The 19,007-nt window shown below is 39.2% G+C and overlaps 5 protein-coding genes across 9 annotated transcripts; 3 read left to right on the forward strand and 2 right to left on the reverse strand.

The window, feature by feature from the left end:
• Window positions 1-571: 571 nt before the first annotated feature.
• LOC135162724 (uncharacterized) lies at window positions 572-2,059 on the forward strand. The gene is made up of 4 exons (XM_064121493.1): window positions 572-808; window positions 878-948; window positions 1,301-1,643; window positions 1,903-2,059. The coding sequence occupies exons 1-4, from the start codon at window positions 710-712 to the stop codon at window positions 2,011-2,013; spliced, it is 624 nt and encodes a 207-aa protein (XP_063977563.1). The 5' UTR covers window positions 572-709; the 3' UTR covers window positions 2,014-2,059.
• On the reverse strand, window positions 2,049-15,540 carry LOC135162655 (hydroxyacylglutathione hydrolase, mitochondrial-like). 5 transcript variants are annotated; one of them, XM_064121391.1, is made up of 8 exons: window positions 15,187-15,494; window positions 14,973-15,094; window positions 14,774-14,858; window positions 14,085-14,628; window positions 3,454-3,569; window positions 2,962-3,307; window positions 2,770-2,873; window positions 2,049-2,429 (listed from the first exon to the last, which is right to left on the reverse strand). In XM_064121391.1, the coding sequence occupies exons 1-8, from the start codon at window positions 15,223-15,225 to the stop codon at window positions 2,163-2,165; spliced, it is 1,623 nt and encodes a 540-aa protein (XP_063977461.1). In that variant the 5' UTR covers window positions 15,226-15,494; the 3' UTR covers window positions 2,049-2,162. The 5 variants fall into 5 exon arrangements, with proteins under 5 accessions (XP_063977461.1, XP_063977451.1, XP_063977433.1 ...); XM_064121363.1 differs by lacking the exons at window positions 2,049-2,429; window positions 2,770-2,873; window positions 2,962-3,307; window positions 3,454-3,569 and adding an exon at window positions 12,241-13,752 and having other exon boundaries at window positions 15,187-15,403; window positions 15,469-15,540; XM_064121372.1 differs by lacking the exons at window positions 2,049-2,429; window positions 2,770-2,873; window positions 2,962-3,307; window positions 3,454-3,569 and adding an exon at window positions 12,241-13,752 and having other exon boundaries at window positions 15,187-15,394; window positions 15,469-15,537.
• Window positions 3,979-6,729, forward strand: LOC135162646 (ATP-dependent DNA helicase Q1-like). Its single transcript, XM_064121303.1, has 3 exons — window positions 3,979-4,119; window positions 4,341-5,039; window positions 5,147-6,729. Exons 1-3 carry the CDS (start codon window positions 4,092-4,094, stop codon window positions 6,196-6,198), a joined length of 1,779 nt encoding a protein of 592 aa, XP_063977373.1. The 5' UTR covers window positions 3,979-4,091; the 3' UTR covers window positions 6,199-6,729.
• On the forward strand, window positions 6,787-12,146 carry LOC135162628 (TBC1 domain family member 16). The gene is made up of 3 exons (XM_064121282.1): window positions 6,787-9,005; window positions 9,142-9,567; window positions 9,700-12,146. Exons 1-3 carry the CDS (start codon window positions 8,002-8,004, stop codon window positions 10,388-10,390), a joined length of 2,121 nt encoding a protein of 706 aa, XP_063977352.1. The 5' UTR covers window positions 6,787-8,001; the 3' UTR covers window positions 10,391-12,146.
• Window positions 15,541-16,764: 1,224 nt separating the features above from the next.
• On the reverse strand, window positions 16,765-18,455 carry LOC135162679 (actin-5C). Its single transcript, XM_064121417.1, has 2 exons — window positions 17,715-18,455; window positions 16,765-17,322 (listed from the first exon to the last, which is right to left on the reverse strand). The coding sequence occupies exons 1-2, from the start codon at window positions 18,453-18,455 to the stop codon at window positions 16,933-16,935; spliced, it is 1,131 nt and encodes a 376-aa protein (XP_063977487.1). The 3' UTR covers window positions 16,765-16,932.
• Window positions 18,456-19,007: the final 552 nt, after the last annotated feature.

Consider the following 19,007-nt stretch of genomic DNA (forward strand, 5'->3'; position numbering starts at 1 on the left):
AATCCTCCTTATTACCCTAAAATGTAAAAATTGCATTGATCACATCAGGAAAAATTTCTAGAAAAAAAAAATTATAATTTGGAATTCAAAACGTAATCCGAAATGAAAATAAATTTAAATTATAGACGTAATGGGATTTAGTTGACTCAGTAGAAGAAAAATGTAGAAGAATTGATTGATCAATTCATTGTCATCGAATTTATCCCTCACGCAAAGATTTTACGGTTTTGCAGACTTGTAAACTAAAGCAAATTAAATGAAAATGTAAAAAAATAATTATGCTGTTGATAAATATTTCTGTCCAAACAGCGGAGCTTCTTCAGGGCTAATTTATTATTGGAACACGTGAACAATCACACCAAAAATAAAAAACTATTGCATAATATTTTTGTCAACGTCATCTCGATCGATTTGGATCGTGACACTGATTACATCATCTGTTATCGAAAACGATTATTTTTTTAAATCAATTTTCAAACAGATGCAAAGAATTTTTATATTAGAAAAATGTTAGGGAAGTGTTTTTTTTTTAACATAAAGCTCATTCAAATAATGTAGAAAAAGAAGTTTACTACCTTATCGACACTCACAAGAACGGTCTCGTGCAATCAAAATAACACACGATTGACGTTTGGAGTCGGTGAAAAAGCTGCAAATATCAATTAAATATTTAATAAAAAGTCAATATTAACCATCTAAAAGCATCGGAATGCTGGACGAATCAGAGTACGAAGGGGATATCGACGAGTACGACATTTATAAACGAAAGTATCAGCTCCTGCTCGACAGATGTGAACTCTTACAACAGGTAAATAATCAAAGTTGAAGGATTTTTCCTCGCGTTGAACATTATTCTGAATTAGTGATCTGTCAACAGGACAATGAACGACTCGTGTATCGCATTCAGACCGTGAGGAAGCTACTGAAACGCACCAGAAAGGAGAAAAAGTAAGTTGTTATAGGTTATCATATGTTACATGAAGTAGAATGGATTGTCCACAATGATGAGTAGCTCGGGATTGGGAGAGTGACATTTCTATATTATTTTCTCATTGTGAAGGTACTTTTTTAATCTTTAAAAGAAGATGCTGGCTATGTAAATCGCATCGTTTAATCCAAAGATATTAATAATTGAAAAATAATGAATTTCCATTCTCCTGTGTTGAACTCTTAAAAGATGTGGATGAACGGGATAAATTCGATCTTATCTTTGAAAAAGTGAGATAAAGTGGATATTTTCCATTAGTTGGAAAAATAATGATTCTCTACAGATTTCTGGAAAAATAATGATTCTCGACAGATTTCTGATTGATCGGCTTGATCAACATGGAGATCGTTGGAGAGAGGCCCCAATGGGCGTTTCCGAGGAGAACAGTGTGTTTCAAGCAACAGTAAAATCAGAGAAGCCACAGAAACCATCGCAAACAGTGAAGGAAGAGAAACCGAAGAAAGGAGCCAAACGGAAAGGAGGAAAAACAGATCCCAATGCTCCGAAACGTCCAGCAAATCCGTTCTTTCAATTCTGCCAGGAGCAGAGGCCCAGGGTGATGGAGAGGCTCGCTGGAGAGCCAGAACCCAGTAAGCAAGAGCTCACAAGACAACTCGCGACCACTTGGAAGTCCTTGAGTTCCGAAGATAAAAAGGTTTTTACATTTGTTTATTCAACAATTTTTTCATCACTACATCATTCATCAAAATGGAGATTGTATGGACCTATGCAATTAATTTTTTTCTCCGGTTTATTAGATTTGTTTGTTTTTTTGCATAAACGCCGAGAGACGAATTATGTGCTATTCAATTATCATGGGGAGAATAAATCGATAGGGCTCGTAACAGATATTGTCTCAATTTCTTTTTAAAAAGACATTTAAAAAATTAATCAACCATTGAATTATTTTTCAGGTTTACTACGATATGTACGAACGATCAAAGGAGAAATACGTTGCTGAAATGCAGATTTATAATAAAAAGAGTGAAGACACAACTAGTCAAATTCCCCTGCACATAACTTAAGAATGTCCCACAATCGGTGTAATAAATATTCATAATTTCCGAAAAATGGTTATTTATTTAAAAGAAATCATTTAAACGGAAGCATAAAAGTTACTCGTGCTATTGCACTATTAACAATAATTCCTTACTATTTAATTGACGCGGATGCATTAGAAATTGTCTTTCTCCTTTCGCAAAGAGGCCATAGTATCCACAGGATCAGTAGTTGCTGTGTGCTCCATGATAGATGCCTCGTGAACCCTCATGAATGGATTGGTCTTCTTCTCGTCTTCAATCGTACTAGGGACTGTTGGCGCTTGGTTCTTACGTTGTGTCGTCGCCCATTCCAGTTTATTTTTTATGTTTTCATTCGATGGTTCCACTGACAATCCAAACTTCAGATTTTGGCAGGTGTATTCGTGGCCGCAGAAGACTTTCTGCATGTAACATCGGATTTATTATCCATATTGTATTATACTAACAAAAATTATACTCAGAAGTACACGCATACTACGAATTCTACAATTCGTCGCAATTTCTTTCTACACATTTGTTTTTATCAAGAAAAAATGAAAAATGTTTAAAGCTACAAAGGTCACATTTTCTCATTCTTAAATTTATTATTCATTTCGAAAGAAATTTTCTTAAATAAACAAGCTAGAGAATGCAGCCGTCAGTAACTATTTATAGAAAAGCGATTTCACGTTAAAATAAAAGAAAACGCATTGAAGCATAACAATTCCTATAAAAGAAATTGAAATCAGTCAAGAAACATACAGTTTTGTCTGGGAGTGATCCAAGCACGTCACCGAGTGCTCTACACATCTGCGCTGCAGTCCCCTCAAAGAATCTTCCACAGCCCCCCGCAAACAATGTATCACCTGAGGAAAACATTAAAATTGATTTTCCACACCGAATAGAAAAATTAAAGTAGAGCACGAGGCTTCACAACTCCCAAAGGATTTTTACCAGTGAAGACAGAGGGTGGATCGTCGTCCTCTCCACTGACGAGATAACAAATGTGCCCAGTAGTATGACAGGGTGTTCCCAGACACTGAACCTTCAAGCTCCCAATATTGAAACTATCCCCATGAGCCACGATTTTATTAACAGCCTCGACTCTATTGTCCCCACCATATATCTGAATGTCTTTGAATTTCTTCGACATACTCTCATTACCCCCCGCATGATCCCAATGGTGGTGAGTCGTCAGAATTTTCGTCAAGTTGAATTTATTTTCTTCAACTGTACTTGCGACCAGAGTTGAGTTCACTGGGTCCACCACAGCTGCTTCTTTAGTGCTATCATCAACAATCTGGATTGACGACAAAATTCAGGGGAATGAGTGAATTATAGTCAGACATGAAATTTTACGTTGGACAAATTCTGGAATGTTCACGTGACCTTGAATCCTCAATGGAATTGTCCTTTGACGTAAAGTTGATGCACTACTTTACTCACCAAGTACATGAAATTGTCCTGCAGTGCCGGTAGAATATGCACCGACATGGACTGACCCTGGACCACAGTTTTTAAGCTGTGCATTCCGCCGAATCCGTTGGCCGCGATGCTGCTTGCTTGAAAGCAAATAGACAAAACCAACAAACATTCTCAAGAAATCATCAAGAGCTGTTGATGATTCCGGCGGAATCATTGAAATGAGTGCAAATACCTCTAAAATATGCAGAGGTCACCTGTTTCTCGAGCCAAAGTGAACACCGACTGAGTGCAGAATTGACAAACATGTGCACCAAAGTTTGTCTTCTATGATCTGTAGAAATTTATTATTTGTTCTCTATGGACGATTCTCCAAGGAAACTCACGGTCAGCAAGAAAATTGGACAACAAACTACTAATCAAGGGAGTTTTTTTCCTTTCACATAACCTAGATGCAATCGACAAGTGGTTTTGACGAGTGAAGTTGGTAGCCGATGAATCAGCTGACTTCCCATTCATGTTAAAACTCCCCTATGTGTATGTGTCTATAGTAAATAGGGTAAACAACATCGTGATTTGCATAATAAAAGGGAAATCGAGGAAGATCAGTGGAAACAGCTAATTACTCCTTCAGCAGATCCAATGTTAAATTACTGAACATCATGGACGCTGTCGAAATTGTATATGAAGGTATGAATGACATAGTCCAATCCTCTGGTGAAGGCTAACAATAAATTAAGTAAATGTCGACAATATTTCTTATTTTCTGAATTTTTTTTCTAATATTTATCATTACATTTTACGTGCATTCCTGCTATGAGTTTTTTTTTTATAAAAAACGATCGACAAAAAAGCCAGAAGAATTTTTAAAAAATCAAACATTTTTTGCTTTCTTTTTTCTTATTCTATAGCCACTGAAGAAGATGAAATAGCAGCGATTGACTTTGAGTTGAACCAGATTCAAGGAGAGATTGGGAAACTGAACGAGCGCAAAAACGCATTGTCCCAGCGTAAGAGAAAACTGCAAGATGATGCATTTTTGAAGAAGAGCCTGACAGTATCGAAAAAAGACTGGGAAAGTGACGATTTTCCTTGGTCCAAGGATCTACAAGACACCCTACTCAAAGTATTCAGAATAAAAAAGTTTCGGGAGCTCCAGAAGGCCGCCATCAACGCGATCTTATCCGGAGAGGACACTATATTGGTAATGCCGACTGGTGGTGGCAAGAGTCTGTGCTATCAGCTGCCAGCGGTGATCGGCAAGGGGGTGACGATCGTGATATCACCCCTGGTGGCTCTCATGGAGGATCAACTGAATGGTCTGGAGAAGAGAAATGTCAAAGCGGGGATGATGAACCCCAAGTCAGACAAGACCGTGACGAAGGCTATCATGGATGCTCTCGAGGGGAAGGATGACGGCTTGAAGCTGATTTACATCACCCCGGAGTACATGAAGAAGTCCAAGAGATTCATGGCAAAATTACAGAAAGCGTTCAATATGAAGAGACTTGATTTGTTTGCCATTGATGAGATCCACTGCTGCAGCACGTGGGGACACGATTTCAGACCGGATTACCAGTTCTTGGGGTGCTTCAAAGACATGTTTCCAGGTATGTACAGCATTCAAATTCAAAAATTTAATTAAAAACAAACCATCATAATAGAAATGTTTAGTTCATTCTGAATTTCTGTCATCCAAATCAATGTTCATCCCCAGGTGTCCCGATCCTCGGCCTTACAGCGACAGCCCCAGCAAAAATAATAAACGACGTGCAAAAGATGCTGGACATCCAAGGCTGTCTCGTCCTCCGTGCCTCCTTCAACCGTCCCAACCTCTTCTACGAGGTTCGGCGAAAGCCAGCGGACAAAGAAGTCTGCCTCTCGATGATAGCGAACCTTCTAAAAACCCGTTTTGCCGACATGTCCGGCATAATTTACACAACAACGATAAAAGACGCCGAGCAATTGACATCGGATTTGCGTGACAAAGGCCTGAAACTCGGCTGCTATCACGCAATGCTCGAGCCAGAAGTGCGATCGAAGATCTACCAGAGATGGATAACAGGTGAATACCAAGCAGTTGTTGCAACAATTGCCTTTGGCCTTGGAATAGACAAGCCAGATGTGAGATTTGTTATTCACCACTGTGTGTCCAAATCAATGGAGAATTTCTATCAAGAAAGTGGTCGTGCTGGGAGGGACGGTAAAAAGGCCGCTTGCATTGTTCTCTATCGTCTCGCTGATATATTCAGACTCAGCACAATGGTCATTGGTGATAAAGTTGGACTACAGAATCTCTACAAAGTCCTGGCGTACTGTCTGGACCCTGATACATGTCGGAGGAGCCTCATAGCCAAACATTTCGAAGAGAATTGGAAGCAGGAGGACTGCGCTGAGATGTGCGATCACTGCAGAAGACCCAAGAAGAGAAAGGAGACGGATATCAGCTCGTACTGCCGACAACTCAATCAGATAATCGAGAAGGCTCTCAAGAGCGAGACTAATCTCACGTTGATCAAGCTCATGGATGCTTGGTATAACAAGGGCGCTGTTGCTTACAGAGTCTCCAATATTCCTGTTCCCAAGTTCTCGAGGGAAGCTGGGGAAGCTATTATTGGACATCTGCTCATTAATGGGTATCTTAAGGAAGACTTTGTGTTCAATGCTTATGCTAATCTCACGTACCTTAATCGAGGACCTAAGGCCGGCCTAGCTATGGATCAGAACCATCGGATTATGTTTAGTCATGATGAAGCTTTAGATCTTTGATTTTAGAAAGACTGTTTTAGAAATTAGGGCCTTCATTTCAAGAAGTTTTTTTGCTAGATGACTAGCTTGAATAGGAAGAATTGATACGATAGTTGGAGAATAGATCAGCTTCACTACATCTTTTGTTCTCTTCTATGAAGAGAATTTCTGTGAATTCAATTGGAAGTCATCACAGTCCATGTCAAGAGTTTGTTTATGTGAGTACATGTATTCAATAATTCAGTGAATTTTTTTCTAAAGTTTTTTCGAAGATACCTGAGAGAAAGAAAAGTGTCGATGAATTTAGGAATTTTATTTCTTGATTTTCTTGATAAAAAAAAAATACTGAGAGTTCATGCATAAAAAATCTTTAAAAAGACGATTTGTTATAAAATATCTGTTAATTTCAGTCCAGAAATTATTAGTTAATTTTTACACTTGTGTCAGCATTATTCGGCTCTTCGCCATAAGCCTGATTAATAAAAAATCACGACTCGTCCTTCGTTTATTTATTAATGAATAAAAAATGTGATACAAAAATACGAACAATGGAGTATCATCTAACTGCCATTATATTTTCATTTGATAGTTACGTCAGCATGATTTGACACTTCACCATGGAGACGCCTCTCCACATGTCATCGCACATATTCATGAATAAAAAATATAGCTAATGATTACGCATTTGCATACAGCGGCACAATATTCGTATTATCTTCAAACAACTACTTTGATAAGCTGAAAACCTGTCGGAAGTAAAAAATGTAAGTGGTTTGGATAGTAGGACTGTCGGCTACCCAATGGAAATATTGATCCTGAGAGGGAAAAGGGCACAACCGAGTTGTACGCTGTGCAGTGCGCATCGTGCACTGAGTTTTCGTTGATGAATTTGTTGTGATCGTGCGATACATCACAGTGCGGTGAAATTATTTATTCACACTGAAGTCATTAATAGACAAATCATTTTCTCCCATTCACGTTTTTATTTTATTCCTCTGAAAAAATATGGATAATTGAGAGACTCGTTCGTGGTGATGATGGGATGAACAGTGACGTCAACGATAATTGTTAATAAAAGCCCAACAAACAGTGAAAAATAAACATTTACAAAGTTTGAAAGACGATTTTACTACTGAAGTGAGGGGCTACTGGCTGTGAGTTCAGTTTCCACACATGTAATGAGGCCAGTTACTCAGCGATAACGAAACATATGTTAATACTGCTGATAGATAATATGAGAATAATTCAGCAACGTGAGAATGTGGGGCTCTCATTGTCAAATAGTCGAGTGAAGTGGGGAGTAATCATCCAAGGGTGACATTTGGAGAATTTCATTGATGATTAATTTGAGGCGGAACGTGTACCCCAATGCTTTCGCATATTTTTTTTTAATATCCAGGATGAAAGAACTCATCATTGAGCAATGAACAATATATTATCAAAAATTTGCACAGAGAGACCTGAGAATGACATCTGAAAAATTTAATGGATAATTAATTTGTTGAGTAATGTTTGAACCTGAATCTTTCGCACAAAACATTTTCTAATATTCAGAAGGAAACGACTCATTATTGAACCACGAACAAGACAAATTAAGAGTACCACGAAGACATTTAACGAAATAAAATAATAATTCATCCATTAACGGACAATTAATTAACAATACTGTGACCGTGAAATTGATTCCCTAAATTTTTAGATATCCAAGATGAAATAAATTTACATCAACAATTAATAAATAAGAAAAATGTTCGAAATTGCACCCACTTGTGAAAGCACCTGAATGATAGATCACTGATCAGTTGATTAATTATCCTCACCAAAATGCCGTTGCCGAATCTCCTGCGAAAGGCGAGCAACTACATCCTGGGTGAGAGCACCCAAGACCGAAAGATCCTCTACCAAGACGGTGAAGCCCTCTTCTGCAAGAACAACGTCTGTGTGCACCCACCGATGAGGCAGCATTGCGACGTGGTACATCATCCAGGATACCTCACCATCACCTGCCGAATCGGAGAGTGCACCGAGATGCCGAGCCTCCACCTCTCTTGGATTCCCAACAGCACCTTGAGGAAACACCCCACGACATTGGAAAATCTCACCCCCAAACGCAGTCTGTCATCGGAAGGAACTGCTCTGCACGGAAAGATCGCCGAGGAAGAGGGGAATTCTGAGAAGCTGGACGTTTGCCTAGAGGTGAAAGAGCCTGTTGACTGCAAGGACTGCGAGAGGATATGCTCCGGGGGGTGTGTAGAAAGCCTCCAAGGCCCCAAGTTAGGTAGTTCTGAGCAGAAAGTGACGAGTGAAAGCTTGAGGGACGAAATTAAAAATCACGAGGATGAGGGGATTATCCTGAGTCGATTGAGATCTGAGTCTATTGACTCGGCATCACTGGACAGTGGCACTTACGCTCATTTGGCCTCAATGAAGAGCAGAAGTGTGTCGCTGACCTCCTGCAATTTATCCCTGAACAGTTCCAACGACCATGACTTCCCCACGTGGATGAGATCCCCAGAATTACTCGCTCTTCAGCATAATCTGACCTTTCCGGAGAGTGCAACGGCTTCGCCGGTCACTGTCAGAAGGGCTCACGCTTGTCGAAGATTCTCGGTAGATCTCGCCCAGATGAGGTCATTGAGGCTGTTCTTCGCGGATCCGGGGTGCACCTGTGGACAACTGGTCGTCGCGAGCAGGGAGAGCCAGTACAAGATTCTGCATTTTCATCATGGGGGGCTCGATAGACTCGCGAGCACTCTCCATCAGTGGCATCAGCTGCTCTACCCGAGGCCGGAGGAGGCTCCTGATACTGAGGGTAGTCTTCCCTATAGGTGAGTGGATGTCAGAGGTTTTTTGGGCTCAAATCCTTAATTGTTCTATACTTTATTATGCGCATTGAAATTGTTTTTTTTCTGACTGATAATTGAAAGAAAAAGTGATGAAAAAATGAATCCTCAACGGTTCCAGACATTTCATGGTATGCAGACCAGAAGTGGCTCGAGATGAACTGCACCCAGAGGAGGGTCAAGTGCCCATGATCACCTCATTAGCGTGGAAAGATTTGCTAAATGAGAGGGGCCAGGTGGAGGACGATCTGGCCCTCCGGAAGGGCATCTTTTTCGGTGGCTTAGAGCCCGCGTTGCGCAAAATAGTCTGGCCTTTCTTGCTCCACTGCTATTCCTATCAGAGCACTTACGACGATCGGGAACAAATCGACGCGATTAGGAGACAGGAGTATGAGGAGATCGAGCGACGCAGGGGCTCTATGAATCCTGAGGAGGCGGAGCATTTCTGGAGAAATGTCGTTTGCATCGTGGAGAAGGATGTCGTCAGGACCGACCGGGCTAACCCGTACTACGCCGGCGAGGATAATCCTAATATTCGTGTGATGAAGTGAGTATGGCAATCTAATTCTCCAATTTTGGAGATTCTGGTTAATACCAGAAACGAAAAAGTGATGTCCGAGACTTAAAAAAATTACAAGTTCCACATGCGAAATTTAAAAACAAAACTTATTGATTCCAGGAACATTCTGCTGAATTACGCTGTCTATAACGCTCACTTAGGCTACACCCAAGGAATGTCAGACCTCTTGGCCCCCCTCCTGGCAGAATTGAACTCAGAAACCGATGCCTTCTGGTGCTTCGCTGGTCTGATGCAGCGCTCGGTGGCGGTCTGCACCCCGACCGACACAGATATGGACAAGAATTTGTGTTACCTCAGAGAATTGATAAAACTCATGGTCCCAGATTTCTACGCTCACCTCGAGAGGCACACCGATGCCCTAGAACTTTTATTCTGCCACCGATGGATCCTACTGTGCCTCAAGAGAGAATTTCCAACGGAGACAGCTCTCGTCATGTGGGAGGCCTGCTGGGTCAACTACCTGACCGACTACTTTCACTTGTTCCTCTGCTTGGCTATCATGTGCATCTACGCAGACGATGTTATCGCCCAGGACCTCAGGACTGATGAGATGCTTCTGCACTTCAGTTCACTCGCTATGTACATGGATGGTAACGTCATCCTGAGGAAAGCGAGGGGTTTATTGTACCAGTTTAGACAGCTCGATCGCTTGCCCTGCACTGTTGCTGGATTATGCCGTCAGTGTGGGCCTGGCATGTGGGACAGCAGTCACAATCCTGTTATTGAATGTCTCGATCATGAGGCTGTCGGCTGTCCTTTTTTGGAGAAGTATCAGGGCCTCAAGTATTAAGGTAGAAATTTAAAAAAAAAAGTATTAAAGTTATTCAAGTGCCGTTTACAGTCGATCCATGGATGCCATCATTTGGTGTCACGATTTTAATTCACGAAAAAATCGCGGATATAAAAGTATGGGATAATATCACAAAAAAAAGATTCACGAGGGACTATAATTGACCAAACTATCCAAATGAAATATCAAAAAATATTTCGTGACATTTTTTTACTGATATTGCGACTGATTTTTTTTCGTGATTTTTTATCTGCGAAATTTTGTGGAACGTGATGTAAAGTTGTGACACCTATCATTCGCTGGAAGACCCTAGTAATTTATTCTAACAATTCTGTTGGTTTTGGGACAAACAAAATTATAAAGTACATAAAATTTCTCCTCATTCTAATCAATTGCCAGCAGAATTCTTTGGATAAAATGCTAGTTTTGCCTGTTATCTCGTCACACGTGTATTGATCCCTGTGAATCTGAGTTTTAATTGTTCTAAAAAAATCTAGATTATTTGTTTCACCTCCATTCCATTACCTCGTGCAAAGGAAATTTTGTTATTGATATGTAGCGAGTAATGGAAGAATCTTCTTTCACTTCATCATTCATTGACGCAAGCACCCCTCGCTTCGGTTATCCAATCATTTTTTAATTAAACCGTGCCTCCCCCAAGGAGAATTATTCAACCGCAAGGTAAGACTGACCGGAAAACCAAAGACCAAAAAGTTAATATTATAAAAGTGCCCGTAATTGAAGCACAAATTTTAAAATGCTCAGTGAATTCGCCATATTGAACAACAATCTCAATAATGTGGAGGCTCAAGACTATCGTCGATGGTCAAAATATCAATGGAGATGGACGGTGAATGCAGTAATCAAATATTTGAGTTACTGAAATTAATTTTCCGATATAATTACGAATTCATTCCTAATCTATGGTGAGAAGCATTGATACCGCTTTTATCATGAATCACACGCATGAAAAAAAATCATAAAAATATCTTGCGTTTTTTTATGAGAAAGCGCTAGATTTTTGAGATTTTTTTTATTTGTACTCATCTCCGCACGCTGATAGATCACTTCATGATGGATCCACTGTTATCAATGTGACGTGTTCAAGTTTCTGGCAAGAGTGCATGAAAGATTATAAATAATCCTGTAACCTTCCTGCTACAGGCGAATTTATTGAGAACATCACTCAGAGAAATGCTTCGTTTCACTCAAATGAATGTTTTTTTTTTACTTCTGCAAAACGATTCCTCGATCCAAATACTGATTCTATTATTTAAAAATGTAATGATAATTAAAAAATAAATAGAACTAATTTTTTAACATTATCATTTACTTGGAGTTAATGAGTCATTCATTTCTTCTATTTGAAATTTTGTTAAAGAACGTGAATAACGAGATTTTATTTTCCAACAAAAATATTGATCAAGCTAAAATTTTAAACAGAATATCGCTCGACGAGAGTGTGCATTTGTCTGCGAGTAGAATTAAATCAAAGAGCAATAACAGTAATGAGGAGAATTTATGCATGTGCCTGGTCACCGAAAAAATCATTGATGAATCGTCCATTATATGTCTCTTTCATCACCAAATATCAAAGTCTTTTTCAGTGTGTTTTTATGTATCATCTTGTGTTCTTGTTGTTTAATCGTGAAACTAAGAAAAATGTATATTGTACGATTGATGAATGAAGTCAATGGAAAATAAAGAGATAAAATGTATATTATTGAATTATTGCAAATAAAACAATTGGAAAGTACTACTGCCTCATTAACTCGTTGATGTCAGTCCCAGGAAGCAAATGATTTTAAGGATTTGATCTTTGATGGTTTCAGTAGAATTGAATATTCATATCCTTCAACATTATATTGTTTTATTTTCATACACACTAACATCAACATTTGACACTTTCTTGAAGACTTTTTATGATGAAAAAATATCAACATCTATTATTTGTCTTCAACTATGAATCACAATTTTTTAATGCACACTTATAATGAATGACAACATTTAATAAAAGACAATTTGCTTCATTTTTGGTCAATTCTATCAAAATCCTCAATGAAAAATATGCCACAAAAACTTGAATAAAAAACATCTCAATGAGATGAATATTTTTAACAGATTATTCCAATAAAATCGACCATAAACTATTAACACTCTAATAAAAGTGTCTCACGAATTACCTAGGGATTTCTATTAAATTCCTTCACACACTTTTGTTCAGACTTTTACAAGAAACACTATACGTATCTCAGACACACGTTTGCTTTCACTAATGTATGCAACTATTTCTCAATCAACTTCTTAATTCCGTAATTAGTGTATCTATTGTCAGACACAGAAGAGATTCAAATCCTGCAAATGTTTACCTATGTCTAAAAGTTGCATCTCCTGACAATGGAGAGAACAAAGTAGAGAGTACTATCAGCAAAATAGTTTATAAAAATGTGACATAACGGTTATACGTCACGTTTTGTATAAAAAAATTCTGGCACTTTTTAATGCATTAATCAGAATTGAAATTTCGGTTAGAAAATATTTTGTGTAGAAAATTTATACATTCTAAATGTTTATACATTCTAAATGAAAATTTATACATTCATTCGAGAAAACCATAATGATGACAGAAAAATATTCTTATAAAAAATGTGACATAATACTTCTATGTCATGAAACCGACTGAATTTCGTAAAGATTAACTGAAACAATGATCATGCAGGCAAATGCCCAAAGAACAACGAAAGAGAGCCAGTAGTGACTGGAGAAAGGACTGGCGAATGTATTCGTCACTCCCAGTCCTATAACATCATTAGTCTTTTTTCTAGCATAATAAACCAGGAAGGCGGGTATCAGATACTGAATACCAGCCCCGGCATATGATCCAGTTATGCTCACCAATATCGATAAGTCTTTGGTTGTCATTGCAATGACATAAGGTGGGACAACAGCCAGAATGGGGAATGTTACTTTCCTCAAGCAAAAATTGTACGTATTGTCTTTATTGAGAAACAACGACTGCAAGTTATTTCTCAGAGTAATAGCTATAATAGGAAAGCTAGTGGATAGAGTGAAGACAGGAAATAGAGCTAGGAAATATTCTGTTATTACCACGAAGATGTTGGTACTGGTGGTGCAGTCTCCAGACCCACGCGGGCCAAAGTCCAGGGTGTACAGGTCGTCTATGTGTCTGAAGGCAAATGCACCGGTTAATGCCAGGAGAAGGTAGAACGAGGCAATGAGAACGTAGTCCAGGACGAGGGAACGTTTTAGGGTGGATTTGTTTGAGATCGGGGCGACCAGTGCGGGCAGAGAGTGATGACACATGAATGAGTAGACGCAGGCACCAAAGAGTCCAGGAGTACCTGAGAAAATCAGGATCATTATGATCTTGTTCATTACGGTACCATTCCATTTTGTTCTTGTATTTTTTTTAATTCAAAAATATACACAAATATTGATGATAAATCGTTGACAGAGGAATATCAGTAGAATCTGCTTTCATTTAAAAATCTATTACGGAGAAATTTAATGCCCGGTTGAACCAATCGGGTCCTGAGTGGAATAATCCAAGTCCAAGTCTAGATTGAGGAAAAATGTTAAAAAAAATATTTCGCTCAATAAAGTTACTATCGAAAAATCTGGTGGGCATTTACCAATAGAGTAACATATCTAGCAATAAAAATAATTTTCTTACCCAATATGTTAACAGCTGGGGGTGAATTTTGCGGTCCAGAAATAATTAAAGTTCTGGCAGCATATGTAATCATGATCGCAAAGGCCATCCACCGCATCATCGACGTCATGACCTGAAGATACTTCGTCTTCTGGACATTGAAGAAGACGAATGGACCCAGAGCTATGATGAAGATTGTCAAAAAGATTCTATAGGCAACCAGCCGATTCACAGTGGAGCCTTCCCAGCAGAGAACGTCATCAGGAATGGTGTCGTTGCACGTCAGATTGGCAGGCTGATACGTGCAGGCCACGTCGGCCATTGATTTGCCAATAGCAGCTCCATAAATGCTCAGATCTCCGTACAAATAGACAGCCAGACAAATGTAAAACAGAGTGGTGCCCAGCTTGTTGAAGAATATGGATGCCATCTCTCCCATTTCTATCTTCTCATTGATCATGTAGTACCTGCAGGATGTGGATGCACGGTCTGGTGAATTGGCAACTGGAGAGACTAGGGGGGTGTCCTCAGAATCAGAATGGGAGAGGCCGGACTCACCAGAAACCTAGATAATCGAGAGGTTCGATTTAAAGTCGCATTGTCCCTCCTAATAAAACCTTTTTGTTCCTCATTCATTTTCTAAATTCACAATCTTCTACTGGAGTTCAAAGTTTCCTTAATCGTCCACCTCTTTACCCTATGCTACTTACTTTTTTCCTATCTTGTATCCTCTGCCATGTCAGAATGGCATTCGCAGATGCCATTGTCTCGATGACGAATGTTACAGTCACGAAACTGCAATTGCGATATCATAAACAATTAAATTACTTGAAAAAATCCTATACCACTCATTTCTCAATTGAAGAAAAAATCTCCAAACGGAAAATTTAAGAGGGATCGAGTCATTACCTGATAAAGGCTAGAATAAGGATCACACACAGTCCGAGGGCCCATCCTGCTCGATTGAAAGCTGCTGGCAGTGTTAGTGCACCAGTTCCAACAATCAGATTGAACACGTAAATAAGTCCCACCTGAATCGACACAATGCAATGACAGATGACACTTCCTTTGTTTACATTCCCAGGTTATGTCCGATAATGGGTGAATAATAAATAATACACACCCACGTGGAGTACTGATCCGGGGTTGTTCGTTCTGGCATTTTGTGCAAATTGTTACTCAATCTGGATTGTTAACAATTCCCAATTCCGTAAATTTCAACAAAAATACATCATCTATGCCACAATGGCTGTTGAAATTATCCAGTCAACACCACATTGCCCAACAATGGAAAAAACCCCACTGGATGATTTAATCCTTCAGGGAGTGGACTGAAACAACTGATAATTGAAATAATCACCGAATTCTTCGCAAGCATTATTTATCACCCAGAGAGATTATTTACCCTTTGACACTCATGCACAAGTGTTTATTGTTGTGGAAGTTCACATTGTCATATCTCCATCCAATCACAACAGACCTACGTGGCGCCCCCACCTTCACCTAAACTTGGACATCGATTACCATCAGAGTATAAAATCAATCCAATTTTTTTCATCCCTAGCCAATGCTCACCGAGAAGACCTCAGTGGCGCCCCCACTGACACACCAAAGATGTTTTTTCAGTATCAATTATGCTGCTACTCAATAAATAATTAACAAAGCACTGGATTTCAATAGTCGTTGAAAATAATTTTATTGAATTGGAAAGTATAAACCTAATTCTTACAATAATTATCATAGGTTTACCACAAGTCTTAGGATTACTGACATTGTATTTATCATTTTCATCTAGAGACGGTACAAAATGTTTTGGAATTCCTCGACTTCATTAATCGTGCACATGAACCATAAACTACATTTAGCACTATTCGATTGTTCGAATAAAGACAATTCGAGCGAAATAAAGGGACGACAAGGAAATGCATACGCTCATACAAGGATCAAACCAATAGCCATCTCGTCGTTGCTCAGCCTTACAGATAAGTATATATCCATATATACCAATTTCATCAGATTTTTATTATTACTTTTATTATCCCATAAAGTCTGGAGTATCTCAATTGTGTTATGAATGGATTTGCACAATACAATGGGAATAAATTATAATACTTTGGCTACGCTTTGCGGGGTATCGAAACCGTGTCTTTAATGCTTAATTCTGTCTCACATATTTTTATTATGTATTCGAAAAAATAATAATAATGTAATAATGGTTTGAGCGAGTAATTTACGTAGACTTCCCTCGGACATTCCTCACACATTTTCCATTAAATTTATCAAATGACTCTCGTGTCGTCTCCCCGTAACGTGAATTTTTTTTTTTAATGATTATCATTGATAATACTAATGTATATTTAATATGTATGAAAAGTACTGAGGAGACTAAAAAAATTACGGTAATAAGACATTTGGAAAAAATATAAGTCATGAGGCCCTGTCGCTCGATAATTCCCTCGAACGCGAGGAACACGTGTCTCTCTTAAATGATTAGATATCCTTGAATGATTACGGAATGCAATTGTTTACACGATTACCACGGAATGATGACAGTTGTTCATAAACCAGTGCAACTATTGATAAAGTAAAATAGAATCAACGATCGCACTGGTTTATCATTCCGTGATTTCATGGAACGTATCCGAAGGTTTTCAATTGTTGGGAATGGGGAAGAGTAGGAAAAATTCGTGTAAAAAGGGGATTTATGAATGATGACAATGGAGCGATCCCAAAGTGCATTTATTGGGATCCAAAAAAAGAACTAGAATAAAATAAAATAAAATAATAAAAGACCAACGGAATGACTGCGAATGGGAAGGGAAGAGGGGACAAGGGGATGATGTTCGGGTGCAGTGTCTTGTTAAACAGCTTAGAAGCACTTTCTGTGGACAATTGAGGGGCCAGACTCGTCGTACTCCTGCTTGGAGATCCACATCTGCTGGAATGTTGAGAGAGATGCGAGAATAGAGCCACCAATCCATACGGAGTATTTCCTCTCCGGTGGTGCGATTATCTTGATCTTCATGGTGGATGGGGCTAGGGCAGTGATTTCCTTCTGCATTCTGTCGGCGATTCCGGGGTACATGGTGGTACCACCAGAGAGTACAGTGTTGGCGTAGAGATCCTTACGAATATCAACGTCGCACTTCATGATTGAGTTGTACGTTGTTTCGTGGATACCGCAGGCCTCCATACCCAGGAAGGATGGCTGGAAGAGGGCTTCTGGGCAACGGAATCGTTCGTTTCCAATGGTAATGACCTGTTGATGAAAGAAAACCAAAATGTTAAATTCAGGACTTTTCATGATGGCCGAGACATATTTTTGTTGGGACAATTCTATTCAATTTTTTTACTAAAATTCTAAGAGAATTCTATTATCTGTGATTTTTTCTATCAACAAAGAAATCGTACTGTAGAAATTCATTGGATTACATTTTTCAAATGTTTTCAATGAAGAAAAGTGAAGAGGAAAACTGGAGAATTTATGTCAACGAATTCTAAAATGATCGTTCTATTGGACATTACGAAATTCTCCAACAGAATTTTCCCAGTCGTTCTCCAATCAAATTCTATATCTTAATTCTCGAGTGCAACGACTCCCCGACATCTGATGGGCGGAATAAAATAAAAAGAATCAAAGTAAATGTTGACCTGTCCATCAGGAAGTTCATAGCTCTTCTCGAGGCTTGAGGATGATGCAGCGGTTGCCATTTCCTGTTCAAAGTCAAGGGCAACATAGCAGAGTTTCTCCTTGATATCACGAACAATTTCACGTTCAGCAGTGGTTGTGAAGGAGTAGCCACGCTCGGTGAGGATCTTCATGAGGTAGTCAGTCAAGTCACGACCAGCAAGATCGAGACGAAGAATGGCGTGGGGTAGGGCATAACCCTCGTAGATGGGAACAGTGTGAGAAACACCATCACCCGAGTCCAGAACAATACCAGTGGTACGACCTGAGGCGTACAGTGAGAGTACAGCCTGAATGGCGACATACATCGCTGGTGTGTTGAATGTTTCGAACATAATCTGCGTCATCTTCTCACGATTGGCCTTTGGATTGAGTGGGGCCTCAGTCAAGAGGACTGGGTGCTCCTCAGGGGCAACTCGGAGCTCGTTGTAGAAGGTGTGGTGCCAGATCTTCTCCATATCGTCCCAGTTGGTGACTATTCCATGCTCAATTGGATATTTCAGAGTAAGAATACCACGCTTTGACTGGGCCTCGTCACCTACGTACGAGTCCTTCTGGCCCATACCCACCATCACACCTTGGTGACGGGGTCGTCCTACAATCGAGGGGAATACCGCACGAGGGGCGTCATCACCGGCGAAACCAGCTTTGCACATACCGGATCCATTGTCTACTACGAGGGCGGCTACTTCTTCGTCACACATTTTGGTTGATTTTTATCTGCAACAATTAAAAATCACCGATTAGTTAGACGGTAATTTATTTACTAACTTCTTGTATTTATGATACATTGGGAGAAATTATTCTATTGTGTTAAATCCCTTCTATCGAGGTGAACTTCTACGGAAAACTTTCGCAGCTCTTCTAGCCAATTTTATGATTAAAAATTGTCAAATATTCTATATCTAAAATTAGTGAGTGTGACGTTTACAAAATGAAGCCCCTTATTTTCATAATCGAAGCAATTTATCGTATGGCCTCAGTCTACACAGAAAAGATAAAATGTAGTTGACATAACAAAAATGATCTGATGTCATTGAAAATTGAATGAGTCATCAACATTCCATGAAAACCTCAAGTGTCAGCGTCAACAGGAATTACTGTGTTCGCGTATTTCTCGAAACATTAACCCATCAATGTTCAATTTTTTTTCCCCAACATTTTTGTATTTTCTCCTTGAAAAAGTGGAGCAGAGTTAGAAAATTTCCGTGCAAGTCTTTCGCAATGAAGTTTCTAATATATTTCCCATGATTTCA

This window comes from Diachasmimorpha longicaudata, chromosome 1, assembly GCF_034640455.1.
Source record: "Diachasmimorpha longicaudata isolate KC_UGA_2023 chromosome 1, iyDiaLong2, whole genome shotgun sequence".
NCBI lineage: Eukaryota > Metazoa > Arthropoda > Insecta > Hymenoptera > Braconidae > Diachasmimorpha > Diachasmimorpha longicaudata.